This window comes from Nannobrachium achirus, assembly GCF_963921795.1.
Source record: "Nannobrachium achirus genome assembly, chromosome: 2".
NCBI lineage: Eukaryota > Metazoa > Chordata > Actinopteri > Myctophiformes > Myctophidae > Nannobrachium > Nannobrachium achirus.
Genome location: NC_137811.1, coordinates 42,931,437 through 42,953,079, shown reverse-complemented (window position 1 = coordinate 42,953,079; position 21,643 = coordinate 42,931,437). Strand labels below are relative to the sequence as shown.

General features: G+C 42.3%; 3 protein-coding genes across 3 annotated transcripts; all 3 read left to right on the top strand.

Moving 5' to 3' along the window:
* Positions 1-115: 115 nt before the first annotated feature.
* LOC308306342 (uncharacterized protein) lies at positions 116-8,974 on the top strand. The gene is made up of 11 exons (XM_080751291.1): positions 116-407; positions 1,382-1,566; positions 1,704-2,416; positions 4,231-4,548; positions 4,868-5,042; positions 5,128-5,199; positions 6,436-6,668; positions 6,973-7,099; positions 7,217-7,509; positions 7,679-7,726; positions 7,902-8,974. Exons 2-10 carry the CDS (start codon positions 1,473-1,475, stop codon positions 7,709-7,711), a joined length of 2,058 nt encoding a protein of 685 aa, XP_080607417.1. The 5' UTR covers positions 116-407; positions 1,382-1,472; the 3' UTR covers positions 7,712-7,726; positions 7,902-8,974.
* A 2,352-nt stretch (positions 8,975-11,326) lies between these two features.
* On the top strand, positions 11,327-14,875 carry LOC308298520 (uncharacterized protein; the record flags this gene model as incomplete). Its single annotated transcript, XM_080742144.1, has 5 exons — positions 11,327-11,579; positions 11,980-12,121; positions 12,807-13,120; positions 13,970-14,162; positions 14,280-14,875. The coding sequence occupies exons 2-5, from the start codon at positions 12,055-12,057 to the stop codon at positions 14,873-14,875; spliced, it is 1,170 nt and encodes a 389-aa protein (XP_080598270.1). The 5' UTR covers positions 11,327-11,579; positions 11,980-12,054.
* Positions 14,876-15,747: 872 nt separating this feature from the next.
* On the top strand, positions 15,748-21,322 carry tmem116 (transmembrane protein 116). The gene is made up of 11 exons (XM_080751417.1): positions 15,748-15,878; positions 16,221-16,267; positions 16,427-16,490; positions 17,056-17,184; positions 18,580-18,684; positions 18,854-18,903; positions 19,071-19,154; positions 19,889-20,024; positions 20,285-20,429; positions 20,551-20,630; positions 20,899-21,322. The coding sequence occupies exons 1-11, from the start codon at positions 15,777-15,779 to the stop codon at positions 21,064-21,066; spliced, it is 1,110 nt and encodes a 369-aa protein (XP_080607543.1). The 5' UTR covers positions 15,748-15,776; the 3' UTR covers positions 21,067-21,322.
* Positions 21,323-21,643: the final 321 nt, after the last annotated feature.

Below are 21,643 nucleotides of genomic sequence, written 5' to 3'. Positions count from 1 at the left end.
GTTACATACATCATCACCGGCTGCACGCCGGACTGAGAATCGAGCGCACCCGATCCCACACTGGCTCCTCCTGCACACAGAAGAAATATGCAGTTTGTTTACACGTCATAATAAGCCAAAACACTTTCTGGAAAATGTTTTCACTGTTGCATTGAGTGCAATACGTCCAAGGATGCACGACGTTACGCCTAATTAATTTGTATCGGACTCATTCCCGGACACATGTACGCATTGTGGAGTTGAAAGTAGTAGGCCTACAATTAAATACCATCTAATAACAAGCTCTTAGCTAACATTAGCATTAGCCAAAGTCCAAGGAATCTTGAAAGGATGACGAGCTGTCTTTGAGACTTTGACGTTTTTTTTAACCTCTTTCATGGTTTGCTACCCCGGCATAGGAAAGCACGGTACGTTGATGGTACTGAAAGCATGCATGAGCAACATCATTTCTGGCAAGTTTGCCGTTTGCTAGCTAGCATTATGAAGAATAAACAGGAATTTTAGCATCCGGTCGCACTTTATTCCAGGTGCATGCAGCAGGTGTCGCTATTGAGCAGGTAGGGAATAGCGAACAGGGTAGCAGCGAAATGTCTGTCAAAATAAACCTGTATGGAATGGCGTGCATACAAAGCATGTCATCATTGTCATTCAATTTAGTCATTCACCAGGTACATACAATTACACAGTTGTCGCTCATAATTTCCTGCTTAAATCTCCTATGTGACACTCAGAGAAGTCCAAACACCACTAACGACATCTTTGATACAATTTAAATTTGTAGCACTTGACAAGATCCTGGGTTGGTTTGTCAGAAATAATGCTGTACATTATGGGAGGGATGGAAAGGCTTACACCTAGTAGCCCACAGTGTTTCACAACCAGTGGTCCGGGGACCATCAGTGGTCCTTGAGGGGTTTCCAGGTGTTCCCCAACTAAATGATGAGAGTTGGTAACCAAATGGATCCTTATAAATCTTTAACTCTTTAGAGTGTAAAATGAAACCAAATGGACCGTTTAATTTTACGCTCTCAAAGTCTACATAGGCTAATAACAGAATGTAGAAGAGCTGTTATTTTGATTGACCTGTTATCAGTCCTAGGGCACCACATCAATACAGCATGGAATTGTGGACAAAATCCTATGCAACGACAACAAAATATTCAAAGTGTGAGAGGCTAAATCTCATCAAATGGTGGTCCGTGGCTCAAATGCCGAATAAATAATGGACCTTGATATGAAAAGGGTTGAAAACCAATGATCTAGGAGACCATCATCTGTATTGTAGACCAGTTTGTGACTTACATGTCTATTTTGAGGCATGATTTTAATTTGAGATCACTGTAATGATGCCTGGTATTCCATTCTCCTTTATTGCATGAAGCCTGTGGTGAGGTGATGCATTCATCTGAGGATTGCTCCATGCTGGGGGTCCTGGTACTACTGACTGTCATCTGAGAAACCCAGTTGGGCTAATGGAGGAAGGAGAAACAGATCACGAAGACACATTTAGAGAGGACGAAGATACAGATGAGAGTACAGAAGATGGACAGCAACTTATTGATAAAGGTGAAGAAATATATATATAATGTAAAAACAAACCATGAGTCTGAAGTATTTTGCTTTAGTTACCTATTGCTCATAAAGAAAGTAAATGGATTATATAATCTTCTACAACAGTCTTGAAATCAGTTTGTTTCTTACAGGAGAGTGTTTTGTTTCTGGCACTGAGAATCCTTGTACATCAGCAGAAGGTGATTTGAAGCAGGACAACTGCAAATTGCAACTGCAAGGTCCTCACCATTGTTCAGTTTGTGGGAAAGCATTTTCTAGACCTTACCACGTGGTGCGCCACATGGCAACACACTCGGGGAACAGACCGCATGACTGTCCCGTCTGCGGGAAGCAGTTCACGCGGAAAGCAAGCCTGGTCGTCCACCAAAGAGTGCACACCGGGGAGAGACCTTACTCATGCTCCGAGTGTGGAGTGAGTTATGCACAGCTTGCCTGCCTGAGGAGGCACCGGCTGAGACATGCCTCGGAGAGACCTTACCACTGCTCTGTATGCAGGAGAGGCTTCATCCAAAGACGATATTTAATACAACATGAAAGGACACACACAGGAGAGAGACCCTACCACTGCCCTGTATGTCCCAAGCGCTTTGCTTCGACGACAGGGCTGAAAGAGCACCAAAAGTCTCACACAGAGGAGAACCTCCACGCCTGCTCTCTCTGTGACAGGGTTTTCACCTCAACCTCGTCTTTGAAAGATCATGTGAGAAAGCACACAGGACAGCCAGGACCTCACCCTTGCCCTCTATGCCGGAGGAGCTTCAATCGTCCGGGCTTGCTGAAGAAACACATGTGCATACACACAGGAGATGGAGATACGTTGAATCCTGAAGACAACACTAGCAAGGTGAGACACGTCATGGATCATTCATCAGTCAATCCGGGTGATCTTCCTCCTGAGTTTGAAGACTGAAACAATGGGATGGTCAGTGAGGCACTCGCCTCTAGAGGCTATTTAGAACGGATGTCAGCAGATCTAATGGTGGGAAAACTTGTATTGTTACAGTGTAGAAAATACAGCGCTACAGTAGAGGAACAAAGTCTGCTTTGAACAAATCTCAAACAGTAGCCGACATACCACAGGAGCCCTGTATGAGGACACACACATGCAGTCACCGCTGGAAACCTACAGTACAGGCAGTAGGTGTCAAAGTATCCATATGAATAGTGTACTTGGGCATGTGAATCTTAAGGGGGATGCGCTGCACACCACTCAATAACCATTTGATTAGATAGGCTTTATGGCGCATAGTCACTCGAATCTACTGGGACGCGTTCTAGCATGCACACGCGCAAGCACTGTTCCATGCCGTTCCTGTGCGTGCATGTGGGAAAATTATTGTCCGGAAGCTGTGGTGGTAGGCTACGTCCAGCCTCCAAAGCACTACTGGGGATGGTTGTTCGTTGTTGCTAATACTGTAGACATATGGTGGTTCTCAAACAGGCCTTGCCTTCTACCGGGCCACAGTTGTAAATAAGACTGTGTTAACACAATTGTGTTAATTGTTCTGTCTGGTTCTTTGAGATTAGTAACCTCAAAGAACCCTTTGGGTCCCTGGACTCCACTTTGAGAGCCAGTGCTGAAGACAATTTTCAGTTTTGTGTAGTACTGTAGTTGCTTTTTACAAAAATACACATTACTAGTCCTTACCCGTTCAAAGATATGAGCTCCAAAATTATGTGCAGTGTGTGGGTTATGGGATGTGCACTGTGCATACAGTATATGAGGGATGGAAAGTAACTTTAACTGGTGCTTGCATGATAATATGTAGGAGCATCAATGTAAGAAATTCCCGTTTCGTTTAATGGCAACCCCCCCCCCCCCCCCCCGCCCGCCCACGCACACACCCGCCTGCCTGCACACACACACACACACACACACACACACACACACACACACACACACACACACACACACACACACACACACACACACACACACACACACACAGAGAGAGAGCTGGTTAAACATGTTGCCTCATGCTAGATGCAGAATAGATTAGCCTCAAGCTAGATGCACACACACACACACACGCACGCACGCACGCACACGCACACACACACACACAGAGCTGGTTAAACATGTTGCCCCATGCTAGATGCAGAATAGATATGCCTCATGCTAGATGCAGAATAGATAGTAGTTACACCATAAAAATGCTAATATACTGTGTACCGATCTGCATGATTTTGGACAACATCTGTAACAGGGCCAGAACCCCCCCCCCCGCCCGCCCGCCCGCCCGCCCGCCTGCCCGCCTGCACACACACACACACTCCCCCCCCCGTGTGTGTGTGTGTGTGTGTGTGTGTGGGTTTGTGTGTGATTGTGCATGGCCTGAACAACAGCGCCCCTCCCTTAACATGTGTGGTCACAAAAGGTACTGTAGGCTAAATAGATATAGATACACCATAAAAATGCTATTATACAGCATACGATTTGTGAAAGTGACAAACGGGCTTCACAGTTATGTCAGGTGTGTTCATATGCTGATGGTGATGCGATTTCAGATCAATTGCTCCAGCCACCGAGGAGAAACGCTGAGACAGACAGACAGACAGACAGACACTCACTCAGACATTCGCAAAATTATAGTATAGATATAGTTGTTTATATAGTTTCTCCAAATGAATGACTGTGGTATTTTCATATTTTGAAAGGTAACACTCCATCGTTGCGTCCTATGTGACGCATATTTCACCCCAGAGAAACTGGAGCAACACAATCTCCTCCACCAGAGGGGACTGCCTTATGTGTGTGAGATTTGTGGCAGAAGTTTCTCCAGAAAATCCAGACTGGAAGAACATGTGATGTCCCATACTGGAGAAAAACCCTACCAGTGTGATGTGTGCAAGAAAAGATTCGCAATCAAGAGAGTTTTCAAAAAGCACCAACAAATCCACACTAGGGGAGGATCAACAACAGAGCCACTGTCACTGTCTGTGAACAGTTCTTTGCCATTGGGAGGACAGGACCAGGTGAATTAACACTTCTGTTTTGCCATGAATAATACTCGTCTGACCGACAAACACCTTGAATTAATTGCTTAGGTCTTTTTTTTTTTATATATTTAGTAGCAGTTGGGCTTATTTTGGTATTTTGGCATATGAGCTTGTAATAGTTATCCAGCCTTGTACAATTTCATGTTGTCATTGTACCAACACATTTGACTGTACTACCAATAGCCAATGGTATGACCATTTTCTGCTGTGGTGATTTGAAGTCATACCATATAATTAGAAATTACCAGTCCAGTTTGGACATTGCTCTCATCACTGTTCCTCCATTTCCCACTAGGAACCCGATGACCACCTGAGGTCCCACCAACCAAACAACACAATGTCTAACCAATCATTGTCTCCCGACGGTAATAATGGACTCCGAGATCCTTTGGTTAAAAACCGAGTGGAAGATGCAGATGCTGGTGCAGTAATCATGTCTGATGGAGAGGAAATACAATCTTTTCAACCTGGTAAGCATGGTTTTGTAAAAAAAAAAACAACCTTGCATGACATAAAAAATATATAAAGGTAACACTGAACATAAAACATATTCAGATTCACAGGATGATGCGGATGCCAGTGCAGTAATCATGTCTGATGGAGAGGAAATACAATCTTTTCAACCTGGTAAGCACGGATTTGTAAAGAAAAAGCTTTTCTGTACAGATTATAAAGTTGATCTTTGCAAAAATGAAAAACATAAAGGTAAAACTGAATATGAACACTACAATACATTCAGATTCACAGGATCATAGGTGTGTATGTGTTCATTCAAGACAGAAAAATAATGGAAAAGGACTGTATTTGATGGGAAGGTAGAGGCCACTACAGAGAGGTGATGGTTAAAAGATGTTGTCTTTTCCTTCTAAGACAAAGCGCTGAGAACAGAAACTATTTTTTTACAAGGAATTAGAATGTGTTATGGATTTTGGCATATATGCTTTATTTCAGATAGTTCAATGCAGAGCCCTAGAATGGAGAGTTGCGTCACTCCCGTTCACTTCATGGGGCCAGGTCTTCTACGCACACATCTATTGGCGTATAGTGACAAACGGCCAACCGGAAGTTTACAAAATGCATTGAAGTCTATGAGGTGTAAAGTGACAATGAACCACGTGACCAGCGCTGTTTCTGACCCCGCGGTGACACCACTCTCTGATTATACTGCTCTGGTTCAATGTAGTGAGACAGAGAGGGGCGTGCAAGGCAAGACGGGTTCGATTCGAACCCGTCTCCCCAGGAGCATATGGTCTGAGCCACCAGCAGTGTTGTTTTTGACACCAAATTTTGGTTTAGTTTTAGTCATAGTCTTTTGAATAAAATGTTTTTTAGTTTTAGTCATAATTTAGTCAACTAAAAAGTTTTAGTTTTAGTCTGATTTTAGTTGACTAAATATTATACGATTTTAGTCGACTAAATCTACAGTTGATTTAGTCAACTTAAATGTATTTTGGCGGGCCTTGATGACATCGTAATGGCTGATTTTACACTTGGTTGCATGCTGAAAATAGCCGATCTACAAGCTCACAACGCGTCGTGTTGTGAGCTTGTAGATCTGCTATTTTCAGCATGCAACACCTGAGAGCAACCAAACATAAAATTACTCTCTTCTCCACTAGTCCCTCCCTAACGTTTTAGTCTAGTTTTTATTTTGTTGACGAAATTGTCAATATATTTAGTCTTAGTTTTAGTCATCACAGCTTACTTTTTATTTAGTTTTTGTCAGTGAAAAAAATGCAGTCGAGGAAATCAACACTGGCCACCAGGCACCTATATATGGTGTATTTTAAAAGAAAGAAATCAAATCTAATGAAATTTGTTCACATTTTGTATTCTGATGACAAAACCTGCTCCTTGTTAAAGTGATCAGACCAAAAACAACCAGGAGGAAAATCCACGTCTGCTCCGTCTGCAACAAGAGCTACACAAGACCATCGAGGCTTAAGGAACACATGAAAATCCACATTGAGGAAAATGAGAAACTCCACTGTTCTATCTGTCCAAAGAGCTTTCTGCGTCCAAGCCTACTGAAGAAACACCTGCGGCTACATATGCAGGATGGGCTCACAGCAGAACCTCTTAACGGCACCAGCAAGGTGAGAAACAAAGATTATAGGGATTTTGAAATGAACTGTCTGCTTTTCAGACCTTATCAAGGCATCATGTTTTGGTGATTTTGCTGCTCTATATTAATTGACTAGGCAAGACAATAATATTAACTATGTGTACACACAGCCATTTACAGCCAGGTGTCATTTCACTCACAATGGTGAAATGCATGGCCCACTCCTCCCTGGATGCATGCAGCCTTTATAGCCACATAGGCCTACTGTATACGTAGCTAAACTGCAAAATATGGTGCAATATACATTATATTATAGTGCACTGTCTTTTTTCCAGGATGCCGATAACCATGGTGACCCAAGCTGTAACAAAGGTTCTGACAAAACAGAGAACGAGGAGGTTTCTGTCAGCGGTTTGATTAATTCAGATGGCGAGGAAGAGAATTGGAAGCCTATTATAATTGGTAAGTGGCATCAAATTAGGAGTTATAATAACACATTCAAATTATTAGTAATAGCAGTATTTTGTCGTCCATTGTGAAACCTCTTCATAACAACCACCATCTTGCTACCTCCATCAGACCAAAATGGCTGCCCGGAGAGCCAGGAACTGAAGGAAGTCAACAGTGGCAAACCAAAGCACTGCTGTCCAGTGTGCGGCAGAGACTGTCAGAAGGCCTCGGCGCTGGTGAAACACCTGAGGATCCACTCAGGAGAGCGTCCCTACACGTGTCCTACCTGTGGGAAAAGCTTCACCCAGCAGGTCCACATGACTGAGCACCAGAGAATCCACACAGGGGAGAAGCCCTACACCTGCGTTGGCTGTCAGAAGAGCTTCAGCTTCTCCAGCGCCCTGCGGCGACACCAGCGCCTAGTAATGCTTTTATTTACGATCGTTGCTATTAGTATCATTAGGGGTCACAATCGGCATCGATAAGAGAGGGGGGCGAGGGGTAGATGGAGATCTGTGGGTGTGTGGGTGAGAGAGAGTGAGAGACATTTAAGCTTCAAAATAATTTGTTTTTGTTTTGTTCGTTTTGCAGGGACGATGTCGTGGTGGCGTAGACAAATGTTGACTTCACTTTTGCAAGGCAAGTTGCCAGTTGACATTTTTGTAACAGAAGTGTCCAGCAGCTCCATTGCTGTCCTATTTACTCATTTTATTCTCATATAATAACAATCCTGTCTTCAGTTCATGTCTGGTATGATTCTTTCATATATTTTTGGCTTAGAGGACTGTTCTGTTGTGGGATATACCATTTTCAGATTTACATCTCTCCAGTGTCCCAGTTTTCCTCCACATGGACAAGACCAGACCTTTTTCAGGACCATGGCGACCCTGAACCAATTCCAAACCCTACCTAAACCTGGCAGAGCTACATTCGGTCATCCTCAACAGTCTTCATTCCTGTGGAGAGGCCCAACATGGTGTTGGTGGAGGGGGGCAGGACACAGGATGTTCAAGGTGTCAAACCGACTGGTCAGGGACAAATATAACTGTTCCATTTCATTCTTCCTGACTACCGGAGATGGTGCTTAACACTGAATGATATCCGTCTCACACACGTGCAGGTTGAGTAATTAAAATCAACAAAGTCACAGCTGTGACATGATGACTAGTATCAACAAAGTCACGAGGAGGGGCGCCCGCTGGCCTACTGGTCCAGTCGCATACCACATACTGTAGGCTCTGATGCCTGACAGAGTGTTTGCTGCGTGTCACTCTCCATCTCTCCCAGTTTCTTGTCAGCCTACTGTCCTATCAATAAAGGCATAAAAGTCCAAAAACAAATCTTACAAAAAAGAAAGAAAAAAAGAAAAGTCACAAGGAATCCTATGGACCCCCCTCAGAGGCCACTCCACCAGAAGTGTTTCCACTTCCTGGTCACTTCTACAAGAGGTTCCTCTGAGTGAGATTTGTGCTGCGACCACGTACTTTTTCCCTGGTCTACAGCGGTTGCGACTGCTGTTCTGGGCGTCCCTTTATTTGTTTTTGGGCCTTTATGCCTTTATTGATAGGACAGTAGACTGACAGGAAATGGGGGGAGAGATGGGGAGTGACACGCGGCAAAGGTTGTCCGGATCAGGAATCGAACCGGTGACGCCGCCAGGCATCCATGCCTATGTGGCAATGCCTAAGTGGTATGGACAAGTAGGCCAGCGGGCGCCCCCGGCAGAGAAGTTGTTAATGACGGCATGGGCTCATGTACACTGGCCACTGCGTTTCATGCCCACCTTCATCATGTCACTCACAGCTGTGATGTTATTATTGATTACTCTACATGCGCGTGTGTGTGACGGATATCATTCAGTGTTAAGCACTGCCTCAGGCAGTCATCCGGAATTCATAGAACAATTCTCATGTAGTGAAGAAAAATCTATAGTCTCCTAATGCTGAATGAACTATTAAGATGAGCATTGCATCATAATGCATTGTGCATCAATATGAATTGATGATGCACATTTTATGGCATTGGTGTTTCTTTCTGTATAAACAAAACTATTGTTGTCTGCTTACAGCTGTGACTGTTTATTTTAAGGGTTGAGATATTTGGCTTAATCATTGGTTGACATTATTTTGCTTAGTTGTTAAAGGAGGAGTTCACCCCCCAAATTACTTTTTTTCTATTGATTACTCACGCCATGGAGACTTGAGTTCAATAATATTTTTTTTTGTGTTTTGTCGCATTCCTAAGACAATAATTTTATTACAATAAATGTACCCCCATGGGGCTAAATTTACTATAATCAAATTTTTGTCTTAGGAATGCGACTAATACCAAAAAATATTATTGAACTCAAGTCTCCATGGCGTGAGTAATCAATCAGAGTCATTTTGGGGGTGAACTACTCCTTTAACAATGGACAAAAGAACAATGACTACGGAATTAGATTATTACTGTGTGTGTGTGTGTGTGTGTGTGTGTGTGTGTGTGTGTGTGTGTGTGTGTGTGTGTGTGTGTGTGTGTGTGTGTGTGTGTGTGTGTGTGTGTGTGTGTGTGTGTGTGTGTGTGTGTGTGTGATTACGGTATTAGATTATTTGTGTGTGTGTGTGCGTGGGGGTGGGGTAATGGGTACGCTTTCACTAGACCTTTTACACACTCACAACAAGGCACATGACAACACAATCGGGGACAGAGCGACCCGTCTGCGGCAAGCAATTCACACAGAAAGTAAGCGTAGTCGTCCACCAAAGAGTGTTCAACGGGGAGAAAGTGAGAACCCTTACTTGTGGAGTGATTTATGCACAGCATGGCTTTCTGAAGAGGCACCATCTGCTGGGAGACCTTACCACTGTTCTGTATGCAGGAGAGGTTTCTTCCAAAATGGTAATACAACAAAAAAGGACACACAGGAGAGAGAGACCCTACCACACCACCCTTCACGCTTTGCTTCAACGACTGGCCTGAAGAAGCACCAAAATCTTGCATAGAGGAAAATATCCACTCCTGCTCTCACAGTGAATTGGTATTTTCATCTTTTGAAAGGTAACACCTCATGTCGTCTGTGCCAACAAATATTTCTCATCACCAGAGTACCTGGGTACCTGCAGTATGTGTGTGAGATCCTTGGCAGAGCCGTGGTTTCACCAGACAATCCATACAGGAGAGCCACGCTTCTACCAGTGTGTAGGGCTGTCACGAGTATGACATTTTACATGACCATTGATTGTAACTCAAATAATTGCAATTAGCGATTTAATTGTGTTTTTGTCGTTGACAATTACATTTCTGTTTGGCTGTTAGGCTTTGAAGTTGCACAGCAGATATGACACATAACCTAAATATACAAAGAAATGACTGACATATTTGACAACTTTATACTTCAAAACTAACATTGAGGTCGTCCGGATCGGGAATCGTACCGGCGACGCCGCCAGGCATACATGCCCCGAGCTGTGGTGGCTTTTTAGCCTATGAATGATGCTCTATTTTTGTCATTTAATTTAAAATACTCTCTTGTGGTGTCGCCGGAAGGAAACTCGCCTGGGCTGATGGTGTATGCCTTTTGATTGATTGATATTTATTAGAAGTTTTGGATAGGAAAAGGTACAGTTTCATGACAGTTCACTTATACAATGTCAAAATAAAGGAAACGGGTAAGGCTTTGTTCTTTTCCATTGAGATCCTTAATATCCTTATAGGCTTATATAATAGCCTACATCTGTAAACTATTCCTAAACGGTGCCAAAACCTAACCCTATTCCCAATATTAACCTCAGATAGATATGCGTAATGTAATCCTAAAGTTATTAATGGGAAGACCACCCATTTTCAATATTGAACTGTGTCATTAATATATTAGAGGAGTTGTGTGGAAATAGAAAAAAAGTCCCCCCCCCCCCTTTTTTTAAATTTCCACTCAACTCCTCTAAGGTATATTAATGACATATTTCAATATTGAAAATGGGTCTTCCCCGAATACAAATTTCTGGGAGTTTCTTTCCTGCGACTCTACCGGTTACCTGGTGGTCTTAAATACAGCACAAAGAAAAACAAACAAAATAACTTGAAATGTGAAATGTTTTGAGAAGATATTTCAATATTTAAAATTGCATTTTTAGTGAGTTTTGTTTCGAAGACCAGGAACCGAAGCTCAAGTGTGTTTTCCGTAGGACATATTTAGCTGTCGCACAAATCTATGCAAGAATCAAAACAAAACAGTACGGTCGTCCGAATGGGAGATTTTCTTTTGCCGTTTGTGCCATAATTGTATGTTAAAATATAACAGTCTTTTCCTATAAATAACTGTCTTGTCAGGGTAAATCTGTATTTGCTATGTGTGAATTTCAAAAAAGTCAAGCCAGGATAATGTTCATTATCCTAACTCGCTGAAACTGCATTCATCTTTGTCGAGCTCTTATCCTCTTCATTGATGAGCTGGCAACTGTCTGTCCATTGTGCTCAACAACAACTTTAATAGCGGACTGTTTCTACCAACCCGGTCAGTCTTCCTACGTTTCTGTTGACACTTATATAAAGTCATTATGTAACCTATTTATTGCTAATATCTGATTAGTGAAGGCGAAGAATGGATTATTGTCAATTGATTGCTATTGAAAGGGGTATTATTTAGGAGTTGTCATTGTCAATAAAATGCAATTAAACAGCTGTGATAGGACATGCACATTTGTATCACATCATTGGTATGTCCTGATCCAAAGGTAATACATGCATCTAAATGCAACGATGTATTATATAATCTTAGGATGCACTAAAACACATGCACAATGGACATTTTCCGGTGTAGTGATTTGATGTATTATGAATACCATATAATTGTTAAAAATGTTAGAGAAATAATGATTCTCATCACTTGTTCTTGCTTCCTCCCATTCAATTAGAAACCTGATGACTACTTTAGAGGTCCTACACTATGACTAGTCAATCATTGGCTCCCGACGGTATGGTTAAAAACAATGGATAATGGGGGTGCCAGTGCAGTAATCATGTCTGATGGAGAGGAAATGCAATCATTTCAACCTGGTAAGCATGGATTATGAAAAATAGTAGTCCTATAAGTATAATTCAAGTTTATTTTACTGCCAGATAGCCAGGCTTGAAGCAATCTGGGAAGTGGGAACCCATCGTCAAAGAAGAATGTGCGACTTCTCTGAGGCTGTCTCGAGAGATTAGGCTTGAAGTTACACTGATATGTGCAACACAAACAATATACTGTAAAGGCAACAGTGAACATACACAGCAACCGTTCAGTTTCATACTGTCTAACTGTGTGTGTTTATGTGTGTTGATGTTAGAAAATGTGATGGATAATAATGGAAAAATAATGGCAGTGCAATGGAGGCACCTGTAATGAGAGCTGAGCATGTACTGTACATGCTGTAGCTGAGCTGAGCATTAGCCTACTCGAGAAACATTCAACAAAAAAAGAAAGTGGTTTGCAAGATTACTCCCAGTCTCCAGACACATACTTATTGCACAGGAGGTATTGTATGGGTGGGTGCAGGGAACATCAATTCAATGAGGAAAGTGATTCAAATGTAATATAGTAGACATGAATCACTAGTAATCCGTATTGATTCAAATTAAGAGGGAGGTGAAACAAGACATTCCACTCTGTGGCTACCTTTTTATAATGTTGGTTTGTCGAATGTAATGAAATGGGTTCATCTTTTACATTCTGGTGACAAAAACCTACTCCTTGTTACAGAGGGCGGTCCAACCACAAGGAAGAAAATCCACGTCTGCCCCATCTGCAACAAGAGCTACACAAGACCCTCGAGGCTTAAGGAACACATGAAAATTCATGTTGAGGAAAAGCTTTACATTTGCTCTTCGTGCAATAAGGCTTTCTCAACATCCACCAATTTAAGAGCCCATGAGAAAATCCATGAGGCTGATAAACCACACCCCTGTTCTATCTGTCCAAAGCGCTTTCTACGCCCAAGCTTGCTGAAAAAACACTTGAGGATACATGTGCTAGACGGGCTCATAGCAGAACCTACGACGAATGGCACCAGCAAGGTGAGAGACACAAATGATAGAAATAAAATGTTTGCTTGTCTGCTGTTTAGCCATTAGCTAAGTCTAATGAAGGTGTAGTGATTGAACCCAAGGTTCTGCATCGCCAGGCCGACGCACAAATTGTCGTGCCAATAGGGCTGAGCCCGATTGGCAGGGCTGTTGTGTCTTGGCTGTACTAACTGGGGGCTACAATCCCTGATCTTTGGAGCACTTCTGAAGAGGAAAATGAAGTGACAGGAAAGTGAAGGCAAAAGACATAACGCAGACACTTCACTAGAAATTGTATCAATAACGGGTAGTTGAGAAATCTGCACATCTACTGACAGAGATTGACAGTTTATTGGTACTGTACACTTTAAGTATGTTAAAGGTTAAACGTAACCTTATTAATTCTGCCCATTAAATCACTCTGCTTTAGGAATTCTGGTCGGACTTAAACATAGAAGAAGAAGAAGAGGGCGACGAGATAGAGGAGGTGAGAGTAGAAAGGTATTTAACCACTTCAGGTTAAAAACTACAGCAGATTAAAAACATGGCAGAAATTCAGCAGCAGTTAATAAAATGAATAATGGTTGTGTTAGATGTGCTTGGACATTGGGGCCAATGTGCAAGCATACAGTATTCACTGTACAGTACACTGACACAGCTAAAGTCAGCAGCCATTGATTTGCTGTGTTGCTCACACCACAGTGTCGGCCTTGAGCAGCCTGACATGTTTTTACCCTACTGTCGTTTTTAACCTGAACCGGGAAAAAATCAGCCAAGGGTTTCGTCCCTTTTTAAGGAAGAGGCGATAGTGAGGTTCTATTTGAATAAAGGTTGTAAAATGGGAAATGCCTTTTTTTCCAGGATGTAGATGGCCAACTCGACACCTCTGATTGCTTCACCTCAGCACCCAAATGTGATAACGATGGTGACCCGAACTCGGAAAAAGGTTCTGTTTCGGATAATGAAGATGAAAAAACAGAAAACGAGGAGGGTGATGTCAGCGGTTTGATTAATTCAGATGGTGAGGAAGAGAATTGGACGCCTATTGTAATCGGTAAGTGGCAGCAAATTAGCAGTGATGATGATAATTCAAATGATCATTAGTAGCGTTTGTCATCCATATCGTGGTGACACTTCTTCATAACAACCACCATCTTGCTACCTCCATCAGACCAAAATGGCTGCCCGGAGAGCCAGGAACTCAGCAATGGCAAACCAAAGACCTGCTGTCCAGTGTGCGGCAGAGACTGTCATAAGGCCTCGGCGCTGGTGAAACACCTGAGGACCCACTCAGGAGAGCGTCCCTACCAGTGTCCTACCTGTGGGAAAAGCTTCACCCAGCAGGTCCACATGACTGAGCACCAGAGAATCCACACAGGGGAGAAGCCTTACACCTGCACGCTCTGTGAGAAGAGCTTCAGCTTCTCCAGCGCCCTGCGGCGACACCAGCGCCTCCACACCAACGACAGACCCTACCAGTGCTCCGTTTGCCAGAAGACTTTCAAGCAGCAGAGCTCGCTGAAAAGCCATGAGCTCATCCACGCGGGGGTAAGGCACCACTGCCTGTTCTGCGATAAGAGTTTCAGCAGGGCGCTGGAGCTGACCTACCATGTGGGCGTGCACTCGGAGGGCAGTCCGTACTTCTGCAATATCTGTAAGAAAAACCTGGGCGGTGCCAGGATCTTTCGAAATCACATGAAGAAACACAAGGCAAAGTTATCGTCTGGACCTCAGGAGGAAGAGGCAGTGTCACTCTCAGATGACTAACAAGTAAATGAAACAAACTTACAAGGTCTTATGCTTGACAAATGCAAGAGAATTTTCCCTGAATGCAATGGAATACAAAATGTATAGCGTACATCGTGGACAGACGCTCACTGTTTGAACTTTGATTCCTCTGTACATTGGAGCTGTAATTTGTTGCAATGCTGCCGTTCCTTATTCACACTCCCACTACTTGACATGGTGATAGGCTATGAAGGACTCCCGGTCTCCTAACCAATGAAATTTGGCCTCATCCACTAATTAATATGTGCTAGCTTATAATTTATCTTAATTGTGCGCTGAAAGATATGCATGCAAAACTACTGACGGTTTCAATAAAGGTGTTATCGAGCCACTTTTGTTCTTACTCAATGAATGTTAATGTGCACATGCGCCTACGTTGTTCAATAATGCCAATATCAAAGATGGATACATTTACATTTAAAATTCCTAGACGACCGACTTTCAAAAAAGATTAATAGAGCAGATCTACAAGCTTACAACTCATCACAATGCAATGCGTTGTGAGCTTGTAGATTAAACTATCTTTGGTGCCTTTGTGGGTTTTTTACTGCCTGACAATATCAAGAGCACCAAGAAATTCCACTATTTCTTGCTGTGTTGTTACTTTCACATTTGGTCAGCAGATGTCACCAGTGGACACACGGTACAGCTATTATCCACCAGGTACCATCCTCTGGAAGACATGACATCCCAAGAGGAGTGGCCAGAGTAGTAAGTGAAGCATGGGAGGAGTTTAGTGCAATATAACAGATGGATATTTACTGAAGAGATACTATCTACCACGTCCTTACCTGATGCAGACCAACAGTTATTTATGTTAGTTCTAAATATACAGTTTGCATTTGGATTTGCACTTTTTTTGTGTTGCTGAAGGTGTTTTATGTCCAGGGATATAGTCACCATGTCACCTGCAGGAGGTTTAGAGGTGATGTTCCACAACAGTACGGAGCAGAACACAACTGGAGCAGAGGACTGGACAGATGTGAGTTATTGACAGGAGTTTAATACAGACTGCAGTGCAATATACAGGCTGAAAATCTGTTTCTATTGTGTTGTCTATGACTTGGGACCTTGCACATCTTAATTGCTCAATTACAATGTACATTTAGGCAATTAGGCTCATGTTGCACTGTATAATAGTATTGGTTAATTTACAATGAATGTAGAATGATTTGTCTGTACTTTTCTACTGCACTCATAAGGTTATATTAATCCCTCGGCCTCATGTTTTTGTCCTTGAGTAACAAGTGATATTTTGTAGGAATGGTCCGACTGTTTGTTCTGCAGACAGTAGCCCATTGATAATGATTTATCTCATTTGAAGGTGTATGAGGCAGTGAGATGGATTCAGTTGGTCATGGCAGTAATGAGGTCAGCGTAATGAGTTTTCTACTTACATCTCTCACATTTCTAGATATGGGGTCCAGATGGCCCAATTTGAGTGGAAAAATCACCTAATAGAAAATATTATCTTAATTTGCTGTTATGAATTCATGGTTCATCTATGATTATGCATTGCATTGTTTGCAGCCTTCTTGGTTCGGCCTCCATCATCGTGTATGCTACTTCACAGAGCATAATCTGGACACCTGAGGTTAGTGAGCTATTCCCTGGTGGGAAGGTTTCTGCTCTCTGTTTGACTCTTTGCGCAGTTAATCTCTCAAGACAGATACAATTTTCTTTTTGTCTTTTTGCCGATGGGTTCCCAGATTGTCACACAGTAAACAAGAAGAATATATACACTGAACACTGTCCTGAGATTCATGTCAATGTTTTGTAAATGGTGACAATTCTGCTTAAGTTGCTTGCAAAATGGACACAATTTGATATGTATTTGCAATGTATTTTATATTTTATATATATGTATCGGTGGGGCCTACCGGCCCAGTCCTCAACAGTTGGTTAACATTATATTTTGTTATAGTGCCAAAGTTGTCTCAAGACACTTTACATATAGTTCAGAGACCTGACACTGTCCCAATCTTTTAATTTGTAAATGATAGTTTGACAAATCAGGATAGCCCTTTTTAAAGGTTGCCTGTTCGTATCCTTGTATGTGCTTACAAACACAAAATACTTAGAATAAACCATAGACCATAGTGTAGCACGTTTGTCTTAATGTGGGAACATGGTGACATATAGAACTATTTGTTTTCCAGCTCCAGCCCCTGTTTCTGCTCAGTGTGGCAGACCTACTGTTGGCCCTCAGTTGGCTGATAGGAGCATCTCTCTTCACTGCAAACTGTGACAGTCACACTAACTGTTACCATCTACACACTGTAGAACAGGTAGGAGATTGTTACCATCAACATGCTTTAGAACGGTGGTTCTCAACCTTTTCAGGCCGCGACCCCCAAAATAATCATATTTTAACTGGGGACGCCCCCACACTGACGAGTTCTAAGAGTTGAGGCATTACATTTTGTCTATTGTGAAAATAGCAGATCTACATGCTCACAACGCCTCGGGCTTTTCTCACAATTTCTGCCTCTAATATTTGACAATTTGGCCAGTGCTTAATTTGTCATTTTAGAGGTATTAAAAAGTCCTTAAATTATCACTTTAGAAATGTGCAGATACCCTCTATACTCTTAAACTTTATGTTGGTTTGTTTAGTGTTGAATGAGAAAACAATGTTGCACATTGGGGGTCCCGACCCACAGGTTGAGAAAAACTGCTTTAGAACAGTTGGAGACATGATGGTTAATGTGTATCACTCAAACAACGTAAATCACTTCCATTCGATTTCTCTCATCCAAAAAACTCTCATCCAAATAACAAGGACATAAACAGATATTGCTACGTGATTTGAGGAGCAGGGGCTTTCCCCACTGTTTTGACTCACCCTGTTCCTCTCAAACACATCTGGGACACACTTGTTGCTTTACCTTTCCATCGCACATCAAGCAGTGCAGGGTGCAGTGGTCAGGTCACTCAACTTGTGCAGCCTAGCTGAGGGTTTCAACAAAATGACATTCCCTTCTGCCTGGTTTATTACCATAATGGTAACTGAAAGGGAGGGGTACCCTGAGAAGCCATCAACACATGTATGGAACATGACATGACATAACGCACTAGTGCACTAAACATAGGAGCTGTTTAGAGAGTACAGCTTACACCAATTCCAGTGCACATGTTCTGTGAATTTACACATAATACTGAATGTGTGTTATACATGCGTCAAAGAACACATTTACAGAATGTAAGTCTATTTTAAAAGTTTGCTTTTGTTCAACTTTGTTTAAAGAAAATATAACTGTCTCCAAAAGATCTGATTACCAGAAAATGTCCAGTCTAGAGTAGACATTCATGAAATGATGCAGGTCAGGATGAAATGGGTCAGCAAATCCATTGCACTTTGATACCTACTGGGACCAGGGGAGCAGAACGGGCCAGACAAACTGAATGTCTGGCCCGTACTGAATGTTTCTGACCTAATTTAATTGTTCTAGTTCAACGGCTGAGGGACAGAACACGTTTTATTATTTCAGGAAGTTTTGGTGTTGAAATTTCAGTTTAGCAAAATAAGCATAATGGAAATGTACAGTATGATTGATGTACAGTGGTTGTGGTCGATGTAGACACCCACCACTTTTACTGATTACTCATGAACTCTGTTCTAATGAAGCTTGACCAAAAACCACATGAGACTAAAAATGTTCTTCTTTCCTCCTGTCTACTAGATTCTGTACATGGCTTCCTTTTTCTACACATTAAACTATGTGTGGGCCCTCTACACATGGATCAAGAGAAGGTTCTACTGCCATATGAATGAATACACGGTAGAGGTAAGTACACTACTAAAAAATAAAACATTTTACTGCTCTTTTATGATGTATGACAATGAGTTGTATAACACTCCAAAGGCTTCCAACTATAGTTATACTTTTTTGTGTCTATGTTTTGTGTCTTCGCTGTGTTGCTTCTCATTTGCATTTTTTTTGTTTGTTGTTCAAGTGCCCCACCACAGTCAGTACTGCCAGCAAAATAACAGCATTTGTTTCAGGGTAAGTGTCGTTTTATAAAGTTACTTCAGGTTTAAATGTTTAGGTTGGAATTTGAGGTTGTTTAAAATTTGTTTTAGTTTTATGGTTGAAGTAATTTCTGTATGCTCACAGACATCAGTAACACCTGAAATGATACAAACATGTAAATCTCTCTCCTCATCTTGCAGTGTGCTCCCAGTGTTGCTAATGACGCCAGCATTTATACAAGGGAACATAGGCCACTGTTATGACAACTTCAGCCAGCCCTACAAGTAAGTAGAAATATAACCCTCTTGCACATAGCATTGTAGGTAAACCAACATGTACAATCACAACCACTGAGCTCAAGGGTGTATCTAATAATAGTTTTTTAGGGAAGGGGTAGTGCTATTCATTCAGTTTCATACATTGCCTGAGCCTCTCCGGGGATTTTAAAAGGTGATTTCTCAGCTTCAGGACTGTGGCTGCAACCTTTTGGCCGTAAACTGCAGTGGCTGTGATTTGTGAATGCAATGTCATTACAATACATGCATCAAATTGTATGTTTTTTAGACAGGTCAAAGCCAGAATAATCAAACAACTGATGTGATAATTCCTCACCTTCAGGCCGATTTTTACAACACATTTTTGCCCACTACTCCTACAGTTTTGGCCCTAAAATCACGCAAATTGCTACACAATATGTCTACACTCATCCCATCAACATGAATCTGTCCCATATAGCGCCACCTTCAGGCCCATTTTTAAAAACACATTTTTGGACACTGCTCCTACAGATGTTGCCCTAAAATCACGAAAATCACTACACAGTATGTCTACACTCATGTCATCAACATGGCTCAGGCAGATTTTGGAAAAACACATTTTTGCCCTATTTGTGGAGATAAGTGACCTACGGTCGCTTATCTCCCGATTAGGGAGTCTTACTGGTATGTATTTTAAATCCTTTATAATATTTAATTCGTTTTAATATGATGACCTCTGTGCTCTACTGAACTCTACCCAGGTGTCTTCTGATGCACACAGGTGCCCTCTTCCAAACATCCGAGGCCACGGAGGAACCCTGGGAGTGCAGCCTGGATCATTACTATCGCATTGCTGTCTTCCTCGCTACATTTGTCTTCACCTTTACAGGCATAGTGGTGGGTAATCAATCAATCAATCAATCAGTCAATCAATCAATCAATCAATCAATTTTATTTTATGTAGACTCAGACGCAAACAAACAACATAAAAACTATATATTACAGAAAGAACAACAGGTATTACAGGAGACAATTATACCGTCGCTAAAAAGTAGACAGATATCTTTGTAACATCTGCCTTTGTAGTTTTAGCCATCCTTTGAGCAACAAGGCACACGTCCACAGCCTAATGGAACCTCTTCTCTTGTCTGCACCAGGTGCTCATGGGAAAGGCCCGCCATTTTCACAGGCGCGTGGTGATTTCAAGTGGTTACCTAGGTGACCGGCAGCGGGCCTCCTTCCGCGTGGTCGACAGACAAATGTTCCTCTATCCCTCCGTCTTTATTTTCTGCTGGGGCCCAGGTATGTCCATTTACAAAGTCCTTTTACAAAGTTAAATGAACCCTAAGGATTTTACTGTGCAAATTGCTTTGCAGATTCTGTATGACATTGAATTGCTGCCTTTTGTACTTGTTCTATACAGCTGCCTACGTAGCAGCCATGATGGTGATCAACCCTACTGCTGTACAGGGTCTGCCTGGAGTGATTCTCTACATAACTCAGGTATGCAGTCATTCTTTACTTAGACCACGGAGTGATTCTCTACATACAGTAACTCAGATATGCAGTCAGTCTTTACATAGACCAGGTCATGAGGACAAAAAAAAAATAGACGATCTACAAGCACACAACGCCTCGCACCGCCAGGTCTTGTGTGCTTGTAGATCTGCTATTATATCTGCTATATATGTGAGTTCTGACTTTCCCTGCCATGTCTTGATGCGCACAATACCTTCTTGATAACCTTCTGATTGTGTCTGCTTTTTGCCAGGCCTTCACCTCCGGATCCCAGGGCTTCCTTAACTGTCTGGTCTATGGATGGACACACAAGCACTTTCGCTCTGCCAGCAGGAACATTTGGTCCAGAGACGTGGGCACCCAGACGCCTCTCCTGTCATCTCAGAAGAGATGCTACCAAGCACTGCGTACTACGGGATAAGAGAGTCGTACAGCTAGCGGAAGTGAACCACAGGCACCCATGTGTGACCTGACCGGTACAAATGAACAGGTGTTTTTTTGTTGTTGTCTGCAAGTACTTGGTTTCATTTCATACTGCAGGGGAGAGCACCGTGGCTTTGTACTGTGAAGACAAAAAGATGAAGTGAAGCTATAAGCCAAGGTTGACATTCACCTCTAATGACGAGGCACCGGTGCAAGAGAAAGGGAAGGTCAGGGGAATTTACTACGAGGGGAAGATCAAAAGTGAAAACAGGATGTGAAAAAATCCGTCTCAATTGTACTAATGGCGTAATTCACTCTGTTCTCGTCGAACTGGCAATAATGGGGTATCAGTGTCCATCACACAACTCGTGCTGGACTGTTCCAGAAGTTCCCATCATCATTCTCTGTTTTGTTTCAGTTATGCTGTGTCCATATGACAGTACTAGCTGTGGTATTTCTGGAAGGATTCCAGGGTGGTATAATGATTCCAGGGCCCCCTCATTTTGTCTAATCGTGCAGAAAGCTCTTTGGGCCGTCACATCTGATCTTGCCACAACAAGGGAACATTCACAGAG

Bases quoted from the DNA above. Each gene is read 5' to 3' on its own strand.
- LOC308306342 (XM_080751291.1), top strand. From the start codon at position 1,473: ATGGAGGAAGGAGAAACAGATCACGAAGACACATTTAGAGAGGACGAA. The intron at 1,567-1,703 runs GTGAAGAAATAT...TGTTTCTTACAG, and splicing joins ACAGCAACTTATTGATAAAG to GAGAGTGTTTTGTTTCTGGC. The intron at 7,100-7,216 runs GTAAGTGGCATC...TACCTCCATCAG, and splicing joins TTGGAAGCCTATTATAATTG to ACCAAAATGGCTGCCCGGAG.
- tmem116 (XM_080751417.1), top strand. From the start codon at position 15,777: ATGTCCAGGGATATAGTCACCATGTCACCTGCAGGAGGTTTAGAGGTG. The intron at 15,879-16,220 runs GTGAGTTATTGA...TCTCATTTGAAG, and splicing joins GAGCAGAGGACTGGACAGAT to GTGTATGAGGCAGTGAGATG. The intron at 18,904-19,070 runs GTAAGTGTCGTT...CTCATCTTGCAG, and splicing joins ATAACAGCATTTGTTTCAGG to TGTGCTCCCAGTGTTGCTAA.